General features: G+C 43.8%; 1 protein-coding gene across 2 annotated transcripts in view; it reads right to left on the reverse strand.

Moving 5' to 3' along the window:
- Nucleotides 1-14,259: 14,259 nt before the first annotated feature.
- TNFSF8 (TNF superfamily member 8) overlaps nt 14,260-17,363 on the reverse strand; it is a 17,901-nt gene continuing 14,797 nt past the window's right edge. Inside the window, exons 3-4 of one of the 2 annotated variants that reach the window (XM_009636450.2) lie at nt 16,697-16,768; nt 14,260-16,147 (exon numbers count right to left, since the gene is read on the reverse strand). In XM_009636450.2, the coding sequence (XP_009634745.1) occupies nt 15,750-16,147; nt 16,697-16,768 (470 nt within the window). In that variant the 3' untranslated portion in view covers nt 14,260-15,749. The remainder of the gene's footprint in view (nt 16,148-16,696; nt 16,769-17,363) is intronic. The other variant, XM_035892030.1, reaches the window with a different exon arrangement.

Raw genomic sequence — 17,363 nt, forward strand, 5'->3', positions numbered from 1 at the left:
TGACCACCCTCTCAGTAAAGAAATGCTTCCTCATGTCAAGTCTGAACCTCCCTCAATGCAGGTTTGAACCATTCCCACATGTCCTGTCACTGGATACCAGGGAGAAGAGATCAACACCTCCCTCTCCACTTCCTATGGGGACTACAAAGATGCTCAGGGTTCTGGGCAACATGGCCTGTGAGGAGAGGTTGAGGGCGCTAGGCTGCTTTAGTTTGGCAAAGGGGAGCCAGAAAGCCTTGGTAATGCCAGATAATATACCCAGGAGCTATTCACAGCCATCAACTGCATTTTAGGAACTTGTTGATGGACCTTAGGAAGACCTTTTTCACTCAGAGGGTGATACAGCACAGAAATAAGCCATTGGAGAGGTGCCTGAAACCCTTCCCTGGGAAGCTTTCAAGACTTGGCTAGAGAAAGCCATGGCCAACCTGATGTAGTGATGTAGTGCCAGTGATAGTCTTGCTTTGAGCAGGAGAGTGGGCTACAGATGCCCAAAGATCCAGTTCAGCCAGTACACAGATGATTATTTAACTTTTTCAGACAAGGACTTGGAGTAAATAAAGAGGAAAATATTATTAATAATAATTTAAATAGCACTGTTTTAGTATCAAGTTGCTTACATCTCAGATATTGTGCAAAGCGAAAACCAGTCCTTAGTTATGTAGCCAAATTCCTGCTATTTCCTGAGCTAACTTGTTCCAGCTTTGCTTAGCTTCACTGTGAGAGGTGACCGGTCCAGCTATCACTGCATAAAAGGATATATACCAGATAACTTGCTTTATCTGAGTTTTCTGGGGAGGTGTTTTGGTGTCTTTTGAGATAAAACTGCAATGATAACAGTTGCTCAGTGTAAGAGGAGAGTTGGCCACATGCCATTAAGAGAGCAAGGATGAAAATGAAGCAATACTGGTCAGCAGGGCAGGCAGCAATGCGCAATATTATATACGTCATTGTTTAATTTTTCTAATTCTGAAATGATGACCAGGAGCAGAGAGGGAGAAAGCAGAAGGAAGAGTAACAGCAGCTGCCATGAGTCACCAGAAACCTGGGTCTAGTGGAGCCCTGCCTACACAGCTTGCTAGCAGCCCTGCAGAGACCCACTGACACATGCAGAGGACATTTGGGGAGCAAGTGAGGTTTCTCTGCCATTGGTAGTGTGTGTTGGGCAGGGTTTCTGAGAAGGCAGTGGGTACCTCACGCTCCTTTTTGACCTCCTTTGGGGCAAGGGAGACATTCACCATGTGAAAGACGTTGAGTTACTGGAACATGTCCAGAGGAGAGCCACAAAGCTGGGGAAGGGTCTGGAGCACAAGTCTTATGAGGAGCGGCTGAGGGAACTGGGGTTGTTTAGTCTGGAGAAGAGGAGGCTGAGGGGAGACCTGATCACCCTCTACAACTGCCTGACAGGAGGCTGTAGCGAGGTGGGGGTCGGCCTCTTCTCCCTGGTAATGGATGATAGGATGAGGGGAAATGGTCTGAAGTTGTGACAGGGCAGGTTTAGGCTAGACATTAGGAAAAATTTCTTCACAGAAATGGTTGTCAGGCTCTGGAATGGGCTGCCCATGGAGGTGGTTGAGTTCTCGTCCCTGGAAGTATTTAAAAGAAGGATAGATGAGGTGCTTAGGGACATGGTTTAGTGGTGGGATGGCAGGGTTAGGTTAACGGTTGGACTTGATGATCTTAAAGGTCCTTTCCAACCTAGATGATTCTATGATTCTATGATTCTATGATACTGAGCTACAGGTGGAGCACACAGCCTTCCTCAGGGATGGTACAGCTCCATGGAAGCAGGAGGCTTCACCTAATATGTGGGCCATGTGATGGCAACTGGACTTCTTTGTGTGGCAGCCCACATACCGGATGTGGCTGGCAGCAGTCCAGGCACATGAGAGGACCTGGAAGGATCTCAGGAAAGATGTGGGGATGGGCTGTCACCAACAGCACAGTGGAGCTGTAGGAGAGGGGAGTTTGCTGGGGCGGGGGAAGCCCAGTCCTTCCTGCAGTTCTTGCAGATCTGCGGTTTCCCACAAATCAAGGTCCCTGCAGCAGGAAAGCAAGCATGGGAAAGGCTGGCTATTTCTGGCAGCTCAGCAGGGGCACTAGGGTCAGGTGAGGCAGCAAAGCCCTATCTCCAGAACTGAAAACCCCTTTTGCTTTTTCTGCCTTCTTTTTGGTGCATGTAGTGTGAGGACATGCTGAGTTATGTCCCGCTGCTTAGAACGGATCTGGAGCCAAGGGCTGTGCAAAGTAATTTATTTAACTGTGTTCAGCCTTTCTTTTCTTAAAGTTTTTCTTCCAAAAGCCAATCTTCCCTTCCTGCCACAAACATGCAAATTGTTTGCTGTGTTGGCCCAAGTCCTGGAGTCATTCGGATCCCTGGCAGGATCCCATTATTTTGCAATGTCTGGTAGTGCCTGGTCAAATGTTGTCTTTCTGATTAAAGACCCCAACATCTGTGTGTTGCAGAAAGAGGCTACAAGCAACGGGAAGCGTGTGCAGGGCTCCCTAATGAGCACAGTGTGGATTTAGGTGCAAATGAAAGAAACTGTGATGGGAAACGTAATAGGAGCTTGAGGCTTTGCACTGATGTTAATGAAAATATTAATGTAAAGCCATGTCAAGTGGGTTGTTGGCTATTCCTCTGCATTTCTGATTACGGTGAAGATTCTTGTTTTATTTAATATTTGGAGCCCTTTGAGAAGGGGACAAGGTGTTTCAGGGCAGTGTGGTTGTGGTGGAAAGCAGCAGACGTTAGATGCTGTACCTCACAGGCATGTCTAAACACATGTGAAATAGGAATGAGGAAGATCTACGCTGAGAGGATGTCACTGTGCTGTTCAGAGATTATGTAAGTTGTTTTGTTTGATCCGGAGCAAGAAGCCAGGTGTAAAAGGAGAGTGTGGAAAAATGTAAGGCAAACTGTTTTAGCTCCTGGGCTTGTGATCTTCCCCCCGATGCTTCTCACCCCTCCTTCCTCCGCAATAGAACTCCTTGCTCAGTTTCAGACGAAAGTGGCAAAGATGGTATCATTGCCTCCTCCATCACAGAATAAAGCCTGAAAAGGAGAGAACATATTTACCAGCCTACCAGGAGATTGCATAGAAACTGTCAGCTCATGTGTCAGGATACGGATGCATTCTCTAGTCAGTTTTTGCTCTAAGTGGAGTAGTGCCTGGTAATGTCAAATGTTGCTGTATCAGAAACTACAAGGTTCTTCATTGCCTGTGTCCAAACACATCCTCCCCTTGCACAAGACTTGGTCATAGGCCTCTTTCTGTCCCTGAGATGATCAGAGATTTTGGACATATTCGCCAGATCCTCTCCTGCATGGCGTGCAAATTGCCACTAAAGCCTTGCTGTTGAACTGTGATAGGCCCTGACCACCTTGATGCCTGATGAAATGTCTATAAAAATCACTGCTTAGTGGTCTGCCTTGAGTGATTTCCTCCCATTCCTCACCCAAATGATTCGCTGTATGAATCAGAGCCTGGATTTTTTGTTGATTTATCTGGAAAATTACAGGGTCTCTTTTAGAGCCTTGCATTGGTAATAAAGATTTGCTGCTTAATATTGTGGCTCCATTTAACCCTCTGTGTCTGTCAGCATGCACAAGGGACAAGGTGCAAAAAACTCCTTCCTGCTGCGGAGACCCACGGCAGGTGATAGGAGAAATGTCAGTGGTCCTGAAGAAATTCACTGGGTGGTGGCATCTGGCTCATCAGGGGAAGGGAAAGGCTCAGCTCTAGGGGTTTTCCCCTCCTCATCACAGTCTTGGTATATCCAGGCCTGACTGTAATGAAAATCAGGCTGTGTGACTTCATTAGTGACTTGCCACAAACAAACGAGGTGCTGAGCTTGTGTCGCAGCCAAGGATCGGCTCGGAAAGTTGCTCTTCTAGGTTCGACAGTAGCCTGGGTTGGGATGGCTTCACATGGCGCCGTGGCAGCTCTTCTGCTGGGGCACCAGCCTGGGGAGGCTGGGGACTTGTGTGAGAGAGTGTGAAAATCAAAAGGGTTCTTGAGCTGGAAAGATGTGCTCGATGTCTGGGAACTGTGAAGGGAGGGGTGCTTTTCCTTTTTTGTAATAAAATAGAAAAACACAGAGCAAGGGAAATGATGAGAGTAATGCTTCTACTGAAGCACGTGAATAAATGAATAAATGTTGTTTGCAAGACTTAGGGCATTCAGGAGTTCCAGGGGAAGTTTATGGGAGTCTTTTCAGTGTTTATCATTGCTTAAGACCTGTGATTATTTTTTTTTAATATTTTCTAGAAAATAATTAGAAGAGGATTTGGAATATCTTCAGCTATGTGATACAGATAATTATTTTACAACATAGGGTTAGGTTTTTTTGACCATTCCTTCTTTCTCATGATATTGATTCCTAACTTCTGATACCCCACCTGTCAAGACTAAATTATTTCAAGTAAACTGGAATATTCTGAATATCAGAAATCACAATTAGATAACAACACTTCCAACAGAGGAATGCACTGTGATTTAACTTCCCGCTTAGGAAGAATAGTAGAGATTAGCAGGACTAAACTTAGTTCTTTACAAAACTTTTCCTTGTGCTTTGTTCCTTGGAAGACATCTCTTTAGTTGTGGTTGAAGTGCATAATCCCATATGTGATGTGCAGTTAAAATGCCTGCAACCTATCTTAAGTCTCAGCGGTCATGCTGGATGGGTTCTGCTTTCATAGTACAGTATTTGCATCCTGATCAACGATAGCGTGGGAACTGCCTATAGCACTTCAGTCCCAGGGGCTGTATCCCATGGGGGTGGTTCATACATCTCCAGTACTGAAAGTTTCCCCTTTAAAGCTTTCTGTGCCTTCTACAAATACATCCATCATTGTTACAAGTTGCTCTGTGGATGTCATCATTGCCGTAGTTTTGGAGTGTCTATCTGATCACGCAGAGCTAAAGTAACGTTAGCTATGTTTTATTGTGGATCAGGAAACAGAAACCTCAGATAGGGTACGGGCACATGTTTTCATAGCTGGTAGCTCATTTTGTGCAAGTGCTTTTTGGAGGATGCACCTCAGGCAGTGCTTGCGAAACTGGAGAAAGCCTAAAATGGTTGCTCGTGGCTTGCCAGAGCATGCAAGGATGCCTTTACATGCTGAATGTGGATTTCGACTGGATTCTGAGTCCAGGTTTGCTGCCTGTTTGCTGTCCTGTGCTATCAAAGCATGGTCTGAGATAAAGCTGAAACAAGCAGCAGGATACAGTATGAGATTTGGTAAGGGATGGGAAGGAAAGGTCAGCATTAATATGGGCCCGGAAAACTGCCTTGGTTTAACCCTGGCTGGCAACTAAGCACCACCCAGCTCCTCGCTCACTCCCCCCAGTGGGATGGGGGAGAGAATCGGAAGGGTAAAAGTGAGAAAACTTGTGGGTTGAGATAAAGACAGGCAACAGATAAAGCAAAAGCTGCGTGTGCAAGCAAAGCAAAGTAAGGGATTCATTCCCTCCTTCCCATGGGCAGGCGGGTGCTCAGCCATCCCCAGGACAGCGGGGCTCCATCACGTGTAATGGTGACTTGGGCAGACAAACGCCATCGCTCCGAACGTCCCCCCCTTCCTGCTTCTTTGCCCCAGCTTTCTGTGCTGAGCATGATGCCATAAGGTGTGGGATACCCCGATACCCCTTTGGCCAGTTGGGGTCAGCTGTCCCGGATGTGTCCCCTCCCAGCTCCTTGTGCCCTTGGCAAAGCTGAGAAGTCCTTGCTTGGTTGTAAGCCCTGCTCAGCAACAACAAAACCATCAGTGCATTATCAGCATTCTGCTAGTACCAAATCCAAAACACAGCGCTGTGCCAGATACTAGGAAGAAAATCCACACTATCCCAGCCGAAACCAGGACATGCCTACAGATGAGCCGTGCTAGCCACACTGCCTACCTTGTAGCAGCATCACTGGTCCCAGAATCCTCCCTGGGATGGCCCTAGCCCCACACCAGGTGTGGGATTTGTCACACCTTCACCACCCGTGGGTGTTGTACCACGAGCACCCAACACCGCAACTGCCTGACACCAGACCATGCCTAAGACAAACCCTGTCCTCAGGTCGGTGTAGGTACAGCCATACTGAGTCAGTGCCAGAGCTGGGAATGAACAGGAATACGAAATTTTTAGAAAGCCGCTATTCAAATGTCAGTGAATTTCTAAGAAAGCTGTACATTCACTGTTTGGGACTCCTTGGAAAACCCCAGCCAAAATCCATCCTGAGCTCTGGCAAATTGAAAGATCATTCTTTTCAACTTGCAAAATAATTTTCTTCTTTCTTTAACTCCTACAAGAGTTTCTCCTAAGAAGAGGAAGCAGGCAATTGTGTCCCAATGCCCTTCTGCTAAAGAGTTTCTGTCTGTCTCCATTTTCAGGACAAGGTACCTCTCAGTTGCGTGGCAGTCCCCGAGAAACCAGAGAGGAAGGCAGCAGAGGCTGTAACTGGCGCAACGCAAGTCAGAGTAGGAGAGAAATGTGCTCGAGGAAACGGAAAGAGGAAGTGCTAGTCAGTACCTTGTACTTTCCACCTTTCTGTGTGGTGAAAGAAAATAGTAAAGGAAAGGCTTAGAGCTTATTTTCCAGGGATTTCTCTGTTTTTAAGGGAGGATTAAGGGCCTGAGGCATAGCTGGAAAATATGTGAGTGAGGATGAGTACTCTTGGTGTTGCTTAGCTGAGTGATGCTATTTCAGGCGCTCTTCCAAGGGAATGATTTGCAAAATCTGGAAGGGTACCACCTTCTCTGGGGAGTTGCACAGCAATGGATATTCCAGAAGTCTCCAGCAACTATGGGCTGTAAATGCTGAGTCTGGATTGAAAATCACTCCTGTGTGTTGCAAGTATTTGTGGGTCTCCAGAACTCCCTTTGGAGCTCCTCTCATCACCTCCAAACCACATAACTGAAAACCATTTGTTAGACCTCTGATACAGGGATAAGTCATTCTAGTTCCCTGGGGTGAAATCAGTAATATTTGCACCACCGACCCTTCCGGCAGAGGAGTTATATTGGGCAGCAGCTCCCAGCCCTTAGCTCTTTGCTTAGCGCATTTGTGCTTTTCAGAAATAACCTGTTATTAGCCAGGAAGCATCTGTTCTGCAGCTAAGGAGAGGGACACACCAGGAGGATGTTGTCAGCCATGACCAATTTCTTAGAGTTACGAACAGAAATTGGAGCAGCGGGACTGGTTTGGTGGTGGTAGTGGGGAGCGTAGCATTTGGATTGGGGCCGTCTGCTGGGGCACTGCTCCACCAGCGGGGACCTGGTGTAAGGCTTTGCAGCCACGTCCTCTGCCTCTGGGAAGAGCCAGATCCCCTGGATATTTTGTGCTAGAGTCTTGGTCTTTCTGTGGGTTTGGCCAGAAATTCCAGCCTGGTCTTAGCAACTTCTGCTGATAAGCATTTCAGTGAAACTGGTACTTTCCAGAACAAGAGAGAAAAATAAATGTGACTTTGTTGAAAAATTTATGGCTTTCACTTTCTGGGACATTGGTTTTCCTTGTGGGCCTGAGACCTGCAAGCTTTGGGAAAAAAAGAAGAAAAAAATCAATTTCAGTTTCTCTTATGTAATATTCCCTTTTGCCTTTAACATAATCCATTCATTCTGATTCTCTGGTGGGCAAATACTAATGCAGAGTTGAGAAACAGATCTTTTTTGTCCCTTTTGGAGCTTGTTTTTTCAGAAAAAAATATTTTATGAATGATATGAATTTACATATTCAGTAATACAGGTCTCCATCGAGCAGGGATGCATATTCGGTCTGAGCAGGCTCAGGATATTTTAGAATCCTGGAGGATAAATCAACTGTAGCATATAACCTCCTAAAAACCATTAAGAAAAAAACTTCCTTGCTGTTAGAAGCTAGAATTTTTGCTAGCGAACGGGAGTGGATATTATTTCCTGGATTATGTGGTACTTTTCCTGGATATGGTGTTACTGTTGTTCAATGCATTCATTTTGTCCATTTGACAGGATTTGGGTTGTATGGTAAAAACAGATAGTTTCTAAAAAACATGTATGATGTGCAAAACCAGATTAGCTGGATTATTTCACAAGTTAAGTACAGGAGTGTATGACTTGGCTTTTTTTCACACCAAATTTCACTGTTTTGTTGTTCCGTCTTTAGTTTCTTTGGTGTACAGTTTTGCTACAGATATTTCCTCCCTGTATTCACTTACTTTGCTCACTCACTTTGTGGATGGTTGAGATAGAAACAGGAGAGAAAACATGTGGAATGGTCTGTAAATCAAACAAAATCAGCTATGACACCTCAAACAAGGGATGCATGAGTCATTTTTGCTTTGGGAACTCAATAAGGAAAGACAAATGTCACTCATTAAAGTTAAAACCAGCAGAAGGACCAATTTTTTCCTCCTCACCTTTCTGAATAATTAGTCTGTGGTTATTGCACTTCAGGAGCTTTGTGTGTTATGAGATTTTAAGGTGATCTTTAAGAGTGATGGAGTGTTCATATTCATACAGCACGTCAAAAATGACTGAAAAATCCCATGTCAGAGCTCTCGGTGGTCTCCAGCGGCCACTGGTGGGATGGGATGGTACATGGGGACACGCTCGTGTCCTCTTACCTGGCATAGCTGTGCTGGCCGCTGCGGGCACCAGGATAGCAGCTCTTGGGTTTGACTCAGGCCAGCAAGTTTTGCTTTCCTCCACAACACATAAACTGGCTTTACTTAACCTTTTCAAAGGATGAGTCTCCTATCTGGCAGTGCTGCTAATGAAGAGTATCCTTGACAATTAATAACATCCCAGTGAACCTGCTGCAATAAATCATATTTTTGTTTCATTACAGCCTTGCTGGTGGTAAATCTCAGACTTCAGTAAAACAAAAGAAATTACCTTTTGAATTGTACATGGCTTGTAGATTATTTATAAAGCTACTTTCCAATTTCTTTATATTTTACAATAAGGAAGTGACTTTGTCTTATCTGCACAGAGTTTAGTATAAGAGAACTTGCAGAATGAGTCATGTCTGTTGTGTTTTCTTATGCAAATCCATAGGCGCTATGGATTTTTTTCTTTATATATATAATTTTAAATAAAATTAATAAAAACCCAGCTTAAGTATTTTTTTGATCTTTGGCTCTTCAGTTCCTGTTATCTTTTGAGTGACTTTATGTCCTACCTAAGCAAAATGCATGCTGAAGTCCTTGCTGCTTATTGAGTTTTACAACCTTTAAGTTGAACTGAAATTATTTGGAGCTTAAAAAGCCCCTAGTCAGTATTGTAACGAAGGCTCAAAATCTAAGGAAAAGCTGAAGTGACTCTAAAAATATTGACACTAGAAAAATGCACATTACTGTTCATATAATGCCATGACTCAGAATTGCTCATGCACCTAAATTCATGCACTGTGTCTGTTCCTGCTTAAAAGCACTCAGGTATTTAAGTGGCCACATATTGTTAGAACCCATTTGAAGTGAGGTTTACACTGAAGTGCTCCTCTGAGTCAGAGCAAAAGTATTGAGCACTTTCCAGGACTGCATTCCAGAACTTTAATGAGCATTCAACTAAAATGTTTAAATCATTAGATCTTCATCCAGACATTTTATTGTCATAAGCAAAAAACAAAAATCTGCCAAGCACTGACAGATCCTGCTAACTTTCCGCAAACTTCTCTGCATCTCTGAAATGCAGCTCTGTTACGTTTTCAGGGTCAGATCTGCCTCTCATCACCACCCCCTACTCCCCCGCCAGCCCTGTAACATCAAGAGCACTGTTATACTTTCAGCTGCCTTGACTCTGATGTCACCCACTCAAGGCAAGCACAGAGTCAGACCCAGCCTTTTCCTCCAGTAATTGCACAGCCTCATCCCATTGCTGCGGGTCTAAACTGCACATCAGGGGACCAGCCAACCACTCCCCATCCACCCGAAGGTGCATTTCAGCTCACATTTAAACCAGACAACATTTCGTAAACACTTCTCAAACCTCAAGACCTCAGTCAGTAAAAGGCCAGCTAGACCTATGCGTGCATGGGGGTTGGACTAGATGACCTCTAAAGTTCTCTTCCAACCCAAAACATTCTATGATTCTATGTTGCTGCAGCTCTAACAAGGGTCCACGCTCCTGGAGAAGGGCAGATGCTCACTGCAGCCCCCTGCCCGAGCAGGTAGTCCAAAGGGCTGCTGTGGTCCAACATCAGGTGAATTCGCCCCAAAGGAATAGGTTTGGGTTTGGGTATTCTGCAGGATCAGGTCTGTACGCGCAAGACATGGTTTACTGGTGGACTTGGCAGCCTTGGGTTTATGGTTGGACTCGATGATTTTAAAGGTCTTTTCCAACCTCAGTAATTCTATGATCTACCTGGAGACACGCTTTGTGATGTGTCTGAAGACGATTAAAGACACACTCGCCACTGCATTATGAATTAGGTGTGTTTATTCAGGAAAACACCTGTGCCCCCAATAGTTAAACTGCAATAATTAACATAGAACAACTTAATTTTACGTGATATAATTATTTTGAGATTTCATCTGTGTCTATTGCTAAAGCCCCCAGTGAACTGTCTCACAACACAGTCAGGTTTATACATGAAAAAAATACCCTTTAAATATAAAGGCTCTGCTATACTGCACACATTCTGCTTGCCAGAGGCAAAAGTGCTGCTCTTCTACCACCGTCAAGCTTCAGGAACTTGGTTGAAGCCCCTGGAATTACATTCATATAAAGTATTAGAAAATTGCATAAAATTCTAATTTTTAAGCATTAAACTTATTCTTCCTCTAAAGCATAAGCTGTAGAAATACCTATTTTCAGATAGTTGCGTATGCCAGTATTCACTCATCCTGTGAGTTAGAGCTTCTGTAGAGCTCATTTAATTGTTCAAACAGGTGCATTTTTTTTCCAATTCTTCACACTTCTTTGGTTTCCTTCCTTTTCCCCCCTTTACTTTATATTTTATTTGCTTTTTCTCATCCACTTTTATGCAGAAATAGAGACTGAAAAGTAGAAGTAAAGAGAGGAAGAAGCAGAACAGAAAAACAAGGAAATTAAAAATAGGTAAACTGAAGGAATGAAAAAATCCACAGATATTTACCAAACAGTTTTAGATGAGAAAGCAGCCACTTCAAAACCTAGGCACTGAATTGGTGCTTAATTCCAAAATGTTGCTCATGCTCTATCAGTTCTGGACAAGTCCAAGCAATAGGTGCTGGTGGGAATGAAAATGACCTAAGCAGGCAAATCTTATTCTTTTGTGTCCATAAATATACAACCTTGCTCAGCTGGAGGTCATGTTTTATCTTACAAACGTAAGCCCTGGGCTTCCCAAGAGCCTCATGTGGCCTCAAAGCACAGGCAGCACTCTGTGGGAAGCTGTAGAAAGTGTCCATAAACTATAAATCCACAGATTAAATAATCTTTTATTTATCTTGAATCGAATGAAGCTGTTGAGACCGAGGACCTGGTGACTGGACCATGTAGAGTCACTCAACAGTCAATGAGATCTTATCCAGGCAGCTATTTTGGATGTTCTGACTCACCTCCTGGAGGCTCTTGCTTCACACTGGCTATAGAGGGAAATAGGGATCCTAAATTTAGACGCTGCGGACATGGCTGAAGGGTGTGCCAATACTACAGGATATGGCATCTCAGGAAAAACTGACGATGTTACCCATGGTGTACAACATCCTTGTCTTACAACAGAGGAGGGTGGTTGCTGCCTGCAGGGAGCCCTTTGCGGCCCAGAGAGGACGCTGAGCGTGGAGGGGTTGAAGGCTCCAGCCCTGATGCAAATATCGGGCTCTGGGGGCTCTCCACCTTCACTCTCCTTGGAAGCACCTGAATTTCAGAACATGCTGTGCTGTCCTTCTTTGGTCTCTACCCTCTTCCACCCCAAATTTTTTAGCTCCTGGGATCACTATTGAAAATAGAAATCAGGAATTTAAACCACTTAAGCTGAGCTCCCCTGCAGGGTTGGGGCACTGCTGCAGAGTGCATTCTTCCAAAACATGTTTCCAAGACTCTGTATCCTCATGGTCCACCATATTTTCTTGAAATTGAGCCTATTTTCCATAAAAAGCTGGGGCTGAAAGAGGCTTTGAGGTCACTGAGTGCAACTCCTGCTGTCAAAAGTGTTGCTCATCAGAATCTGCATTTTTACAGTTATTCCTCCTACAGAAGCTGCCTTTGCTTTGAGGTTTTCCAGTGCTACTTGCACCAAACAGAAGTGGTATCACTTCCATTTTTTAAAGTCCTGTCAGCAAGGTTTAGTTAGAGGTCCCAAAAAGCAAAGACTTTTTATTTATTTTGCTTTTTGATTCGTCATTTGTGTTGAGTGTTCCCTTTCCTATTTTAACCACAAGATAGGGTGCTTGAAAACAAATATTTTTGTATCTAATAACATTATGGTGAATAATAATATTAATTTAAGAGCACAAGCAAGTGGCTTAGGCTTTTTCAGAATGCTGTTGTCTCTCAAAACGTAATTTGGGTGCATGAGAGGCGTGCAGGAGCACGGAAGATCAGTGCACTACCGATCCAAGTGGGATCACAGGACTGCTGTGTGTTCTTAAGCAGCACACAGCCCCTGCTTGGCCCACAGCACAAGAAAGGATTTCTCTCTAAGTGACTATGATATTTCCTCCCTCTGGGAAGTGCCGAAGAAAATAAAATGAAATAAAACCAGCAGCGAAGTGAATGCAAAACTCCTGAGTCCCTCACTAAGCACTTGCGTAGCCCAAATAATGAATCTGTGTCAAATAAGCTGTGACCTAATTTTTGGATCTGAGCTTTGAGGAGTTTGGGTTCAGGCCAATTTCACAGGAGGTGAAGTCTAATTGCAATCCTGGATTCAAAGTCTTCACAGCCTTGGTGAAGTTCAGTTCCAGCTCTGTAATCTTGGATATTAAACTGGATCTGATTTTGGTTTGCTGCCCCCGTGCGAGCTTGGATGGAAGTGTGTTGCGTTGATTTGACTTCTATTTAAGTCCGTATTAAAATTTCCTATAGCAATTAACCACAGCCAGAATTAAGCCAATAATATGCATCTATCAACCAAGATTGTGAATAATGACATATATTAACTCCCATAGATGCTTCTTAGCCAAGCAGAAAACAGTTTAAGAATGCAATGTTTTTGGTGTCTGAGAAGGGCCAAGAAACCTCAACAGAGCAGACTTGCTTGTGAGATTGCTGATGCTTCCTGTTTCTGGTCAAGTTAGCAGCAGAGCACACGCACAGAAAGCCACACGTTTGCCACATCTGAGGACAAAGGGAGGAATTCTCAAAATTTCTCCGTGCCTTCAGTGCTTGCAGTAGAGCCCCCTGTCCCATGGCCGAAGCCCTGGGGTGGGGAAGCAGAGAAGGGGCTGCAGGTCTGAGGTGCTCCTCAGAAGGGTGAGGACCCTCTTGCAGAAAAGCTCATCTGCTGCAAGTGGTGAAGCTGAGACCGTGGGAACAGGTTGTTCCCCAAAGTGCAGTGCTGTTGATGTTGCTGAAAAGAGGCGGCATTGGGCGAAGGATCAGCCTGGATGGGTTTTTTAGTGCAGGATTGTTGTAAAAAATGACCTGCTTCAAAAAACTAGGAAATAAGAGAAGGAAAAAGGATGAGAGAGTGAAGTGACTTGGAGCCTGCTAGAGAGTGTGGAGGCTGAGGCTTGGCTCAAGGCCTTTTTGGTGAAAGCTGTTTAACATTTTTATAACTGATGGCAAAATTGCACACTATTAATGGTTTCTCTTTGTGGCTATAATTTATTCTTATTTCCCAGAGGCAACAGAGTAGAGGCCAGATTGCTTTATCCTGTTGTATTAAAAAGCGTGGGGCTGAGAAGCTTAGCACTGCTTTGTCAGGATTTTCTCCATCTGGCAAAATAATAGAATAAAATCATCCTATGCAGAGAGCTGCTTTCTTTTTTTAAAGAATGGTCTTTCTCTTTCAATTCAAAGCCTTCAGGGAAAGGTGGAGGGAGAGAGGTGTGTGTGAGTAAATGTGTCTTTTCATTTATTATCTGCCTCTCCTATATTCAGGATTCCTGACTACCAGACTTGCTTAAACTGCTCTGGGCATTAGTCGTGTATATCGAGGTGGGGGCAGATAGAGGTTAAAAACCCTGTTCAGAGACATGAAAGGTTTATAGGGTCCAGAGGGGTGAGGAGATCCTGGTGGAGGTTACAATGTCACATGCAGGGTAAGCTGACTCTTATAAAAATCAATTTCTTTTCTTTAAGGGGAAAAGAAAGAAAGAAAACATGGATTTAGGTTGTGGTTTGTTTGTGTTTTTTTTTCCCCAATCATTAATAGCAAAAGGATTTTTTTTTTTAATCGGTGTTTTTCAGAACAGGAGGTAGGCATCTCTAGCAAACTAAGCTACATCAGTTGACAACATCAACTGAGCTTGAAAACAATACACGTACTGAGTTTCTGAAGACAGAAACTAAACCTGTGGCTAAATGTTTTGATGTGAACAGTTCACCAAACTCTAGTCATGAAAAGGAAAGAAGATACAGGTACGGAAGGGGGAAAAGTTGAATACCAATAAAAATAGACCTCAGTAGGATCTTAGGGATGAAGGGAAAAGAGGAAAGAGGGAACTGGTACCAGGTCTTGTAACTTTTTGGTCCCTTCCCTCCCTACACTGTAAGAATTATGTTTCAAGTAAATGCCTGTGTTACTGCAATACATAGAATAAGAGGGCCTGAGATTAATCTTTTATCCTTCATTACCTAAGCTTTCTGGTAAGCCAAAGAAGTTCAGGCAACATCTATCCTCTGGACTGCCCGAAGACCACAGTGCTCAGCTGAGGGCCAGGTCTGAAACTGTCTTTGGGAAAGTCTGGATCTCAGATCTAAATCTTGGATTTTCTGAAACTGGAGGTGTTGGCAGTGTATTTACACACCAGTGTGGTCTAGCGTCACGTGGGGTACTGTCAAACAGGCAGGGCAGGATTGGAGGAAAATGTATCATAATGAGCTTTGTTACGTGTCTAGATTAGCAACTAGATTACTATTTTAATATTTGTTACGAAAAGTCCAGAAAACCCAAGTGAGAACAGAGGATGAGCATTGTGCATATACAAAGTCTCTGCCCCAAAGAGGTTAATATTTAAATAGAAAAGATGGATAAGTAGTGAAAAGGCAGACACTTCGAAGTAAATTGCATAAAGTCCATAGCAGAATGCAGCACAGAAATATCCTGTAAGTCCCAAATCTGCTATGCCCTGTCCCAGAGTTTCAGCTAACAGCCTGAGAGCTGGTAATTTCATCATCTTTGCTTTCGCACAGTCTATCCATAAACCTACTCCAGAGTTGTGGTTGCATGCTCCGGTTGTAAAGAAAGTTGTATTTACAAGCTTTGACTGTTAGTTTTTTTGGAAAGACCACATTAAAATACTACTCCATAAAATTCAGTTTAAAAGATTTCCCCATCTCCTGAGCACAGGCACTTTGCCAGCGGTCTGTTAGCCTTGCTATTGTGCATTCTTCTCATAATCTAGTTACATTTTAATCTGTATTCACATAGTATTGTTTTGAGGAACCATTGGCAGATCTGTGGGTTATATGCTGGGAAGTCCAACAACAATCCTACCCTGAGCCGAACCAGAGCAATCTATCAGATGTGAGTCTTGCAGTGTTTTAGGTTTCATTCTGGGACACACACAAAGTTCCTTGTTGACCCTAGCAGTGAGGTAAGATAGAAAATTAAAAACAAAGTGTTGCCCAGTAAAAGCAGGCGACTGTTGTTCAGAGAAAGTTAAGTGTGGACAGCAGTGGGAAGTCAGAGAGCTGCTCACATTTCATCACTGTAACACAAGACCCCCAGAACGTTATCATTGGGAAGAGAAATTTCATTCAAGAATTTAGGATGATTAAGTGTTATTGATATTCGGTCCTTCACATTCAGGTTTGTCAAATGGAGCTGGAATAAGGTCTTAAAAGTCTTTTCTTGGCTTGTTCCTGATGCACACCATGTGGATAACGTCTGCCTGTTGACTTTGTCATTCACAAGGAGCTCTATCTTGAGGTCAGTGGGGCCGTTTGAACAGTTAGGAAAATGAAAATTCAAGTGGCAATAGATCAAGTAGAGACCTTGTTTCTGTATCACCAGCTCTTCGCTCTTGCATTGGATGTGTTCACAAATACCCTTCTCCACCAAGCTCAGTTTTGAACTGTTTACTGGATTGGACACTAGAAAGGAAAGCAAACAAATTTTAAAATGAGCCTCTGAGCATTTGTGACCTGAATTCAGCCTTATGAGACTTGTATTTCCTGGTAAATGGAGATACGGGTTCGGTGGTGTTCCTGCAGGAAGCTCCAAGAAAAGGCCCTGGCCAGATGGCTGGGAGTTCACCCATGAAGGTGGGGTGTTAAAAAGTTCCAAAGACTTACACAGCCCTTGGGAAAACCAAGACAGGGAGATGCAGTGAAAATGGCCTTCTGCAATATTTAAAAGGAAATAATGGAGATGTATATTTGTGTGTTTGTGTGCAGAAGGTAACTCTTTATTTATATATTCTTGTCAAGTTAAAAAAAAAAAGCTTATGTGATCAGATAGGGGCTTTACCAAACACACCCACATTTCAGGAAAGCTAAGGGTTTTTTCCCTATAAAATGCCCATTTGGTCAAAAAGCTCTTTGCCACTAAAACCAGTTTGAATAACATGAACAGCCTGCTCTTCAGCCAGCTCTGCAATCTCTCTTTGCCAACTTGTGCCCTCCACTGGGCTCCCCACTGACCTCTCATGTACGCAGCAGCTCCCCTGGTCGGGACATTCTGTAGGATGCTTAAATAGTCTTCGGAGGTGTTCCCTGAAGGAAACAACAGATTAAGTGACCACTCCTGATTTGATTTTTTTTTTTTTTTTGTACTATAAAATGCTGTCAGCATTCGTCACCTCATTTATTTGCTATAACTGCTGTATGGACAAACTCAGCTCCAAAGCGACATGCAGCAGCAGCTTAGAACAGCACATAGGAGAGATGAATCTTACTCCTTGGCTGATAATATCTGACCTGCACAGGGAATTCATAGCAGTGTAACTCGATTGGTAAATTTATAGCAGTCTAAAGCTCTGGCTGATCACAATTATCGGTCAAAAAATATTGTCTTCTTATTCTCCTTCTTACAAATCACATGCAGGTAAGCTTAATTTAACCAAACTATTTGTATGGTGCAATTATAGAAAAGCAGGTTTTAAGTATTTAAGTGGAACATACTTCTGAAAATGGCTCTTGGGGTGCTTTCGGAATGCTGCTCTGCTCCCCCACGGTTAAAATGTGGATGTTGCCAGGACTTTGGGTGAGGTCATTGGGTTGTTCCAATCCCAAAGCCGCCTGCTAGGGGAGCCGGGCAGTTTTGCTCCTCCTTGCCCGGCTTCGGGCTCTGCCCCGGGCGGGAAGGGGC

This window comes from Egretta garzetta, unplaced genomic scaffold, assembly GCF_000687185.1.
Source record: "Egretta garzetta isolate BGI_Z169 unplaced genomic scaffold, ASM68718v1 scaffold344, whole genome shotgun sequence".
Taxonomy (NCBI): domain Eukaryota; kingdom Metazoa; phylum Chordata; class Aves; order Pelecaniformes; family Ardeidae; genus Egretta; species Egretta garzetta.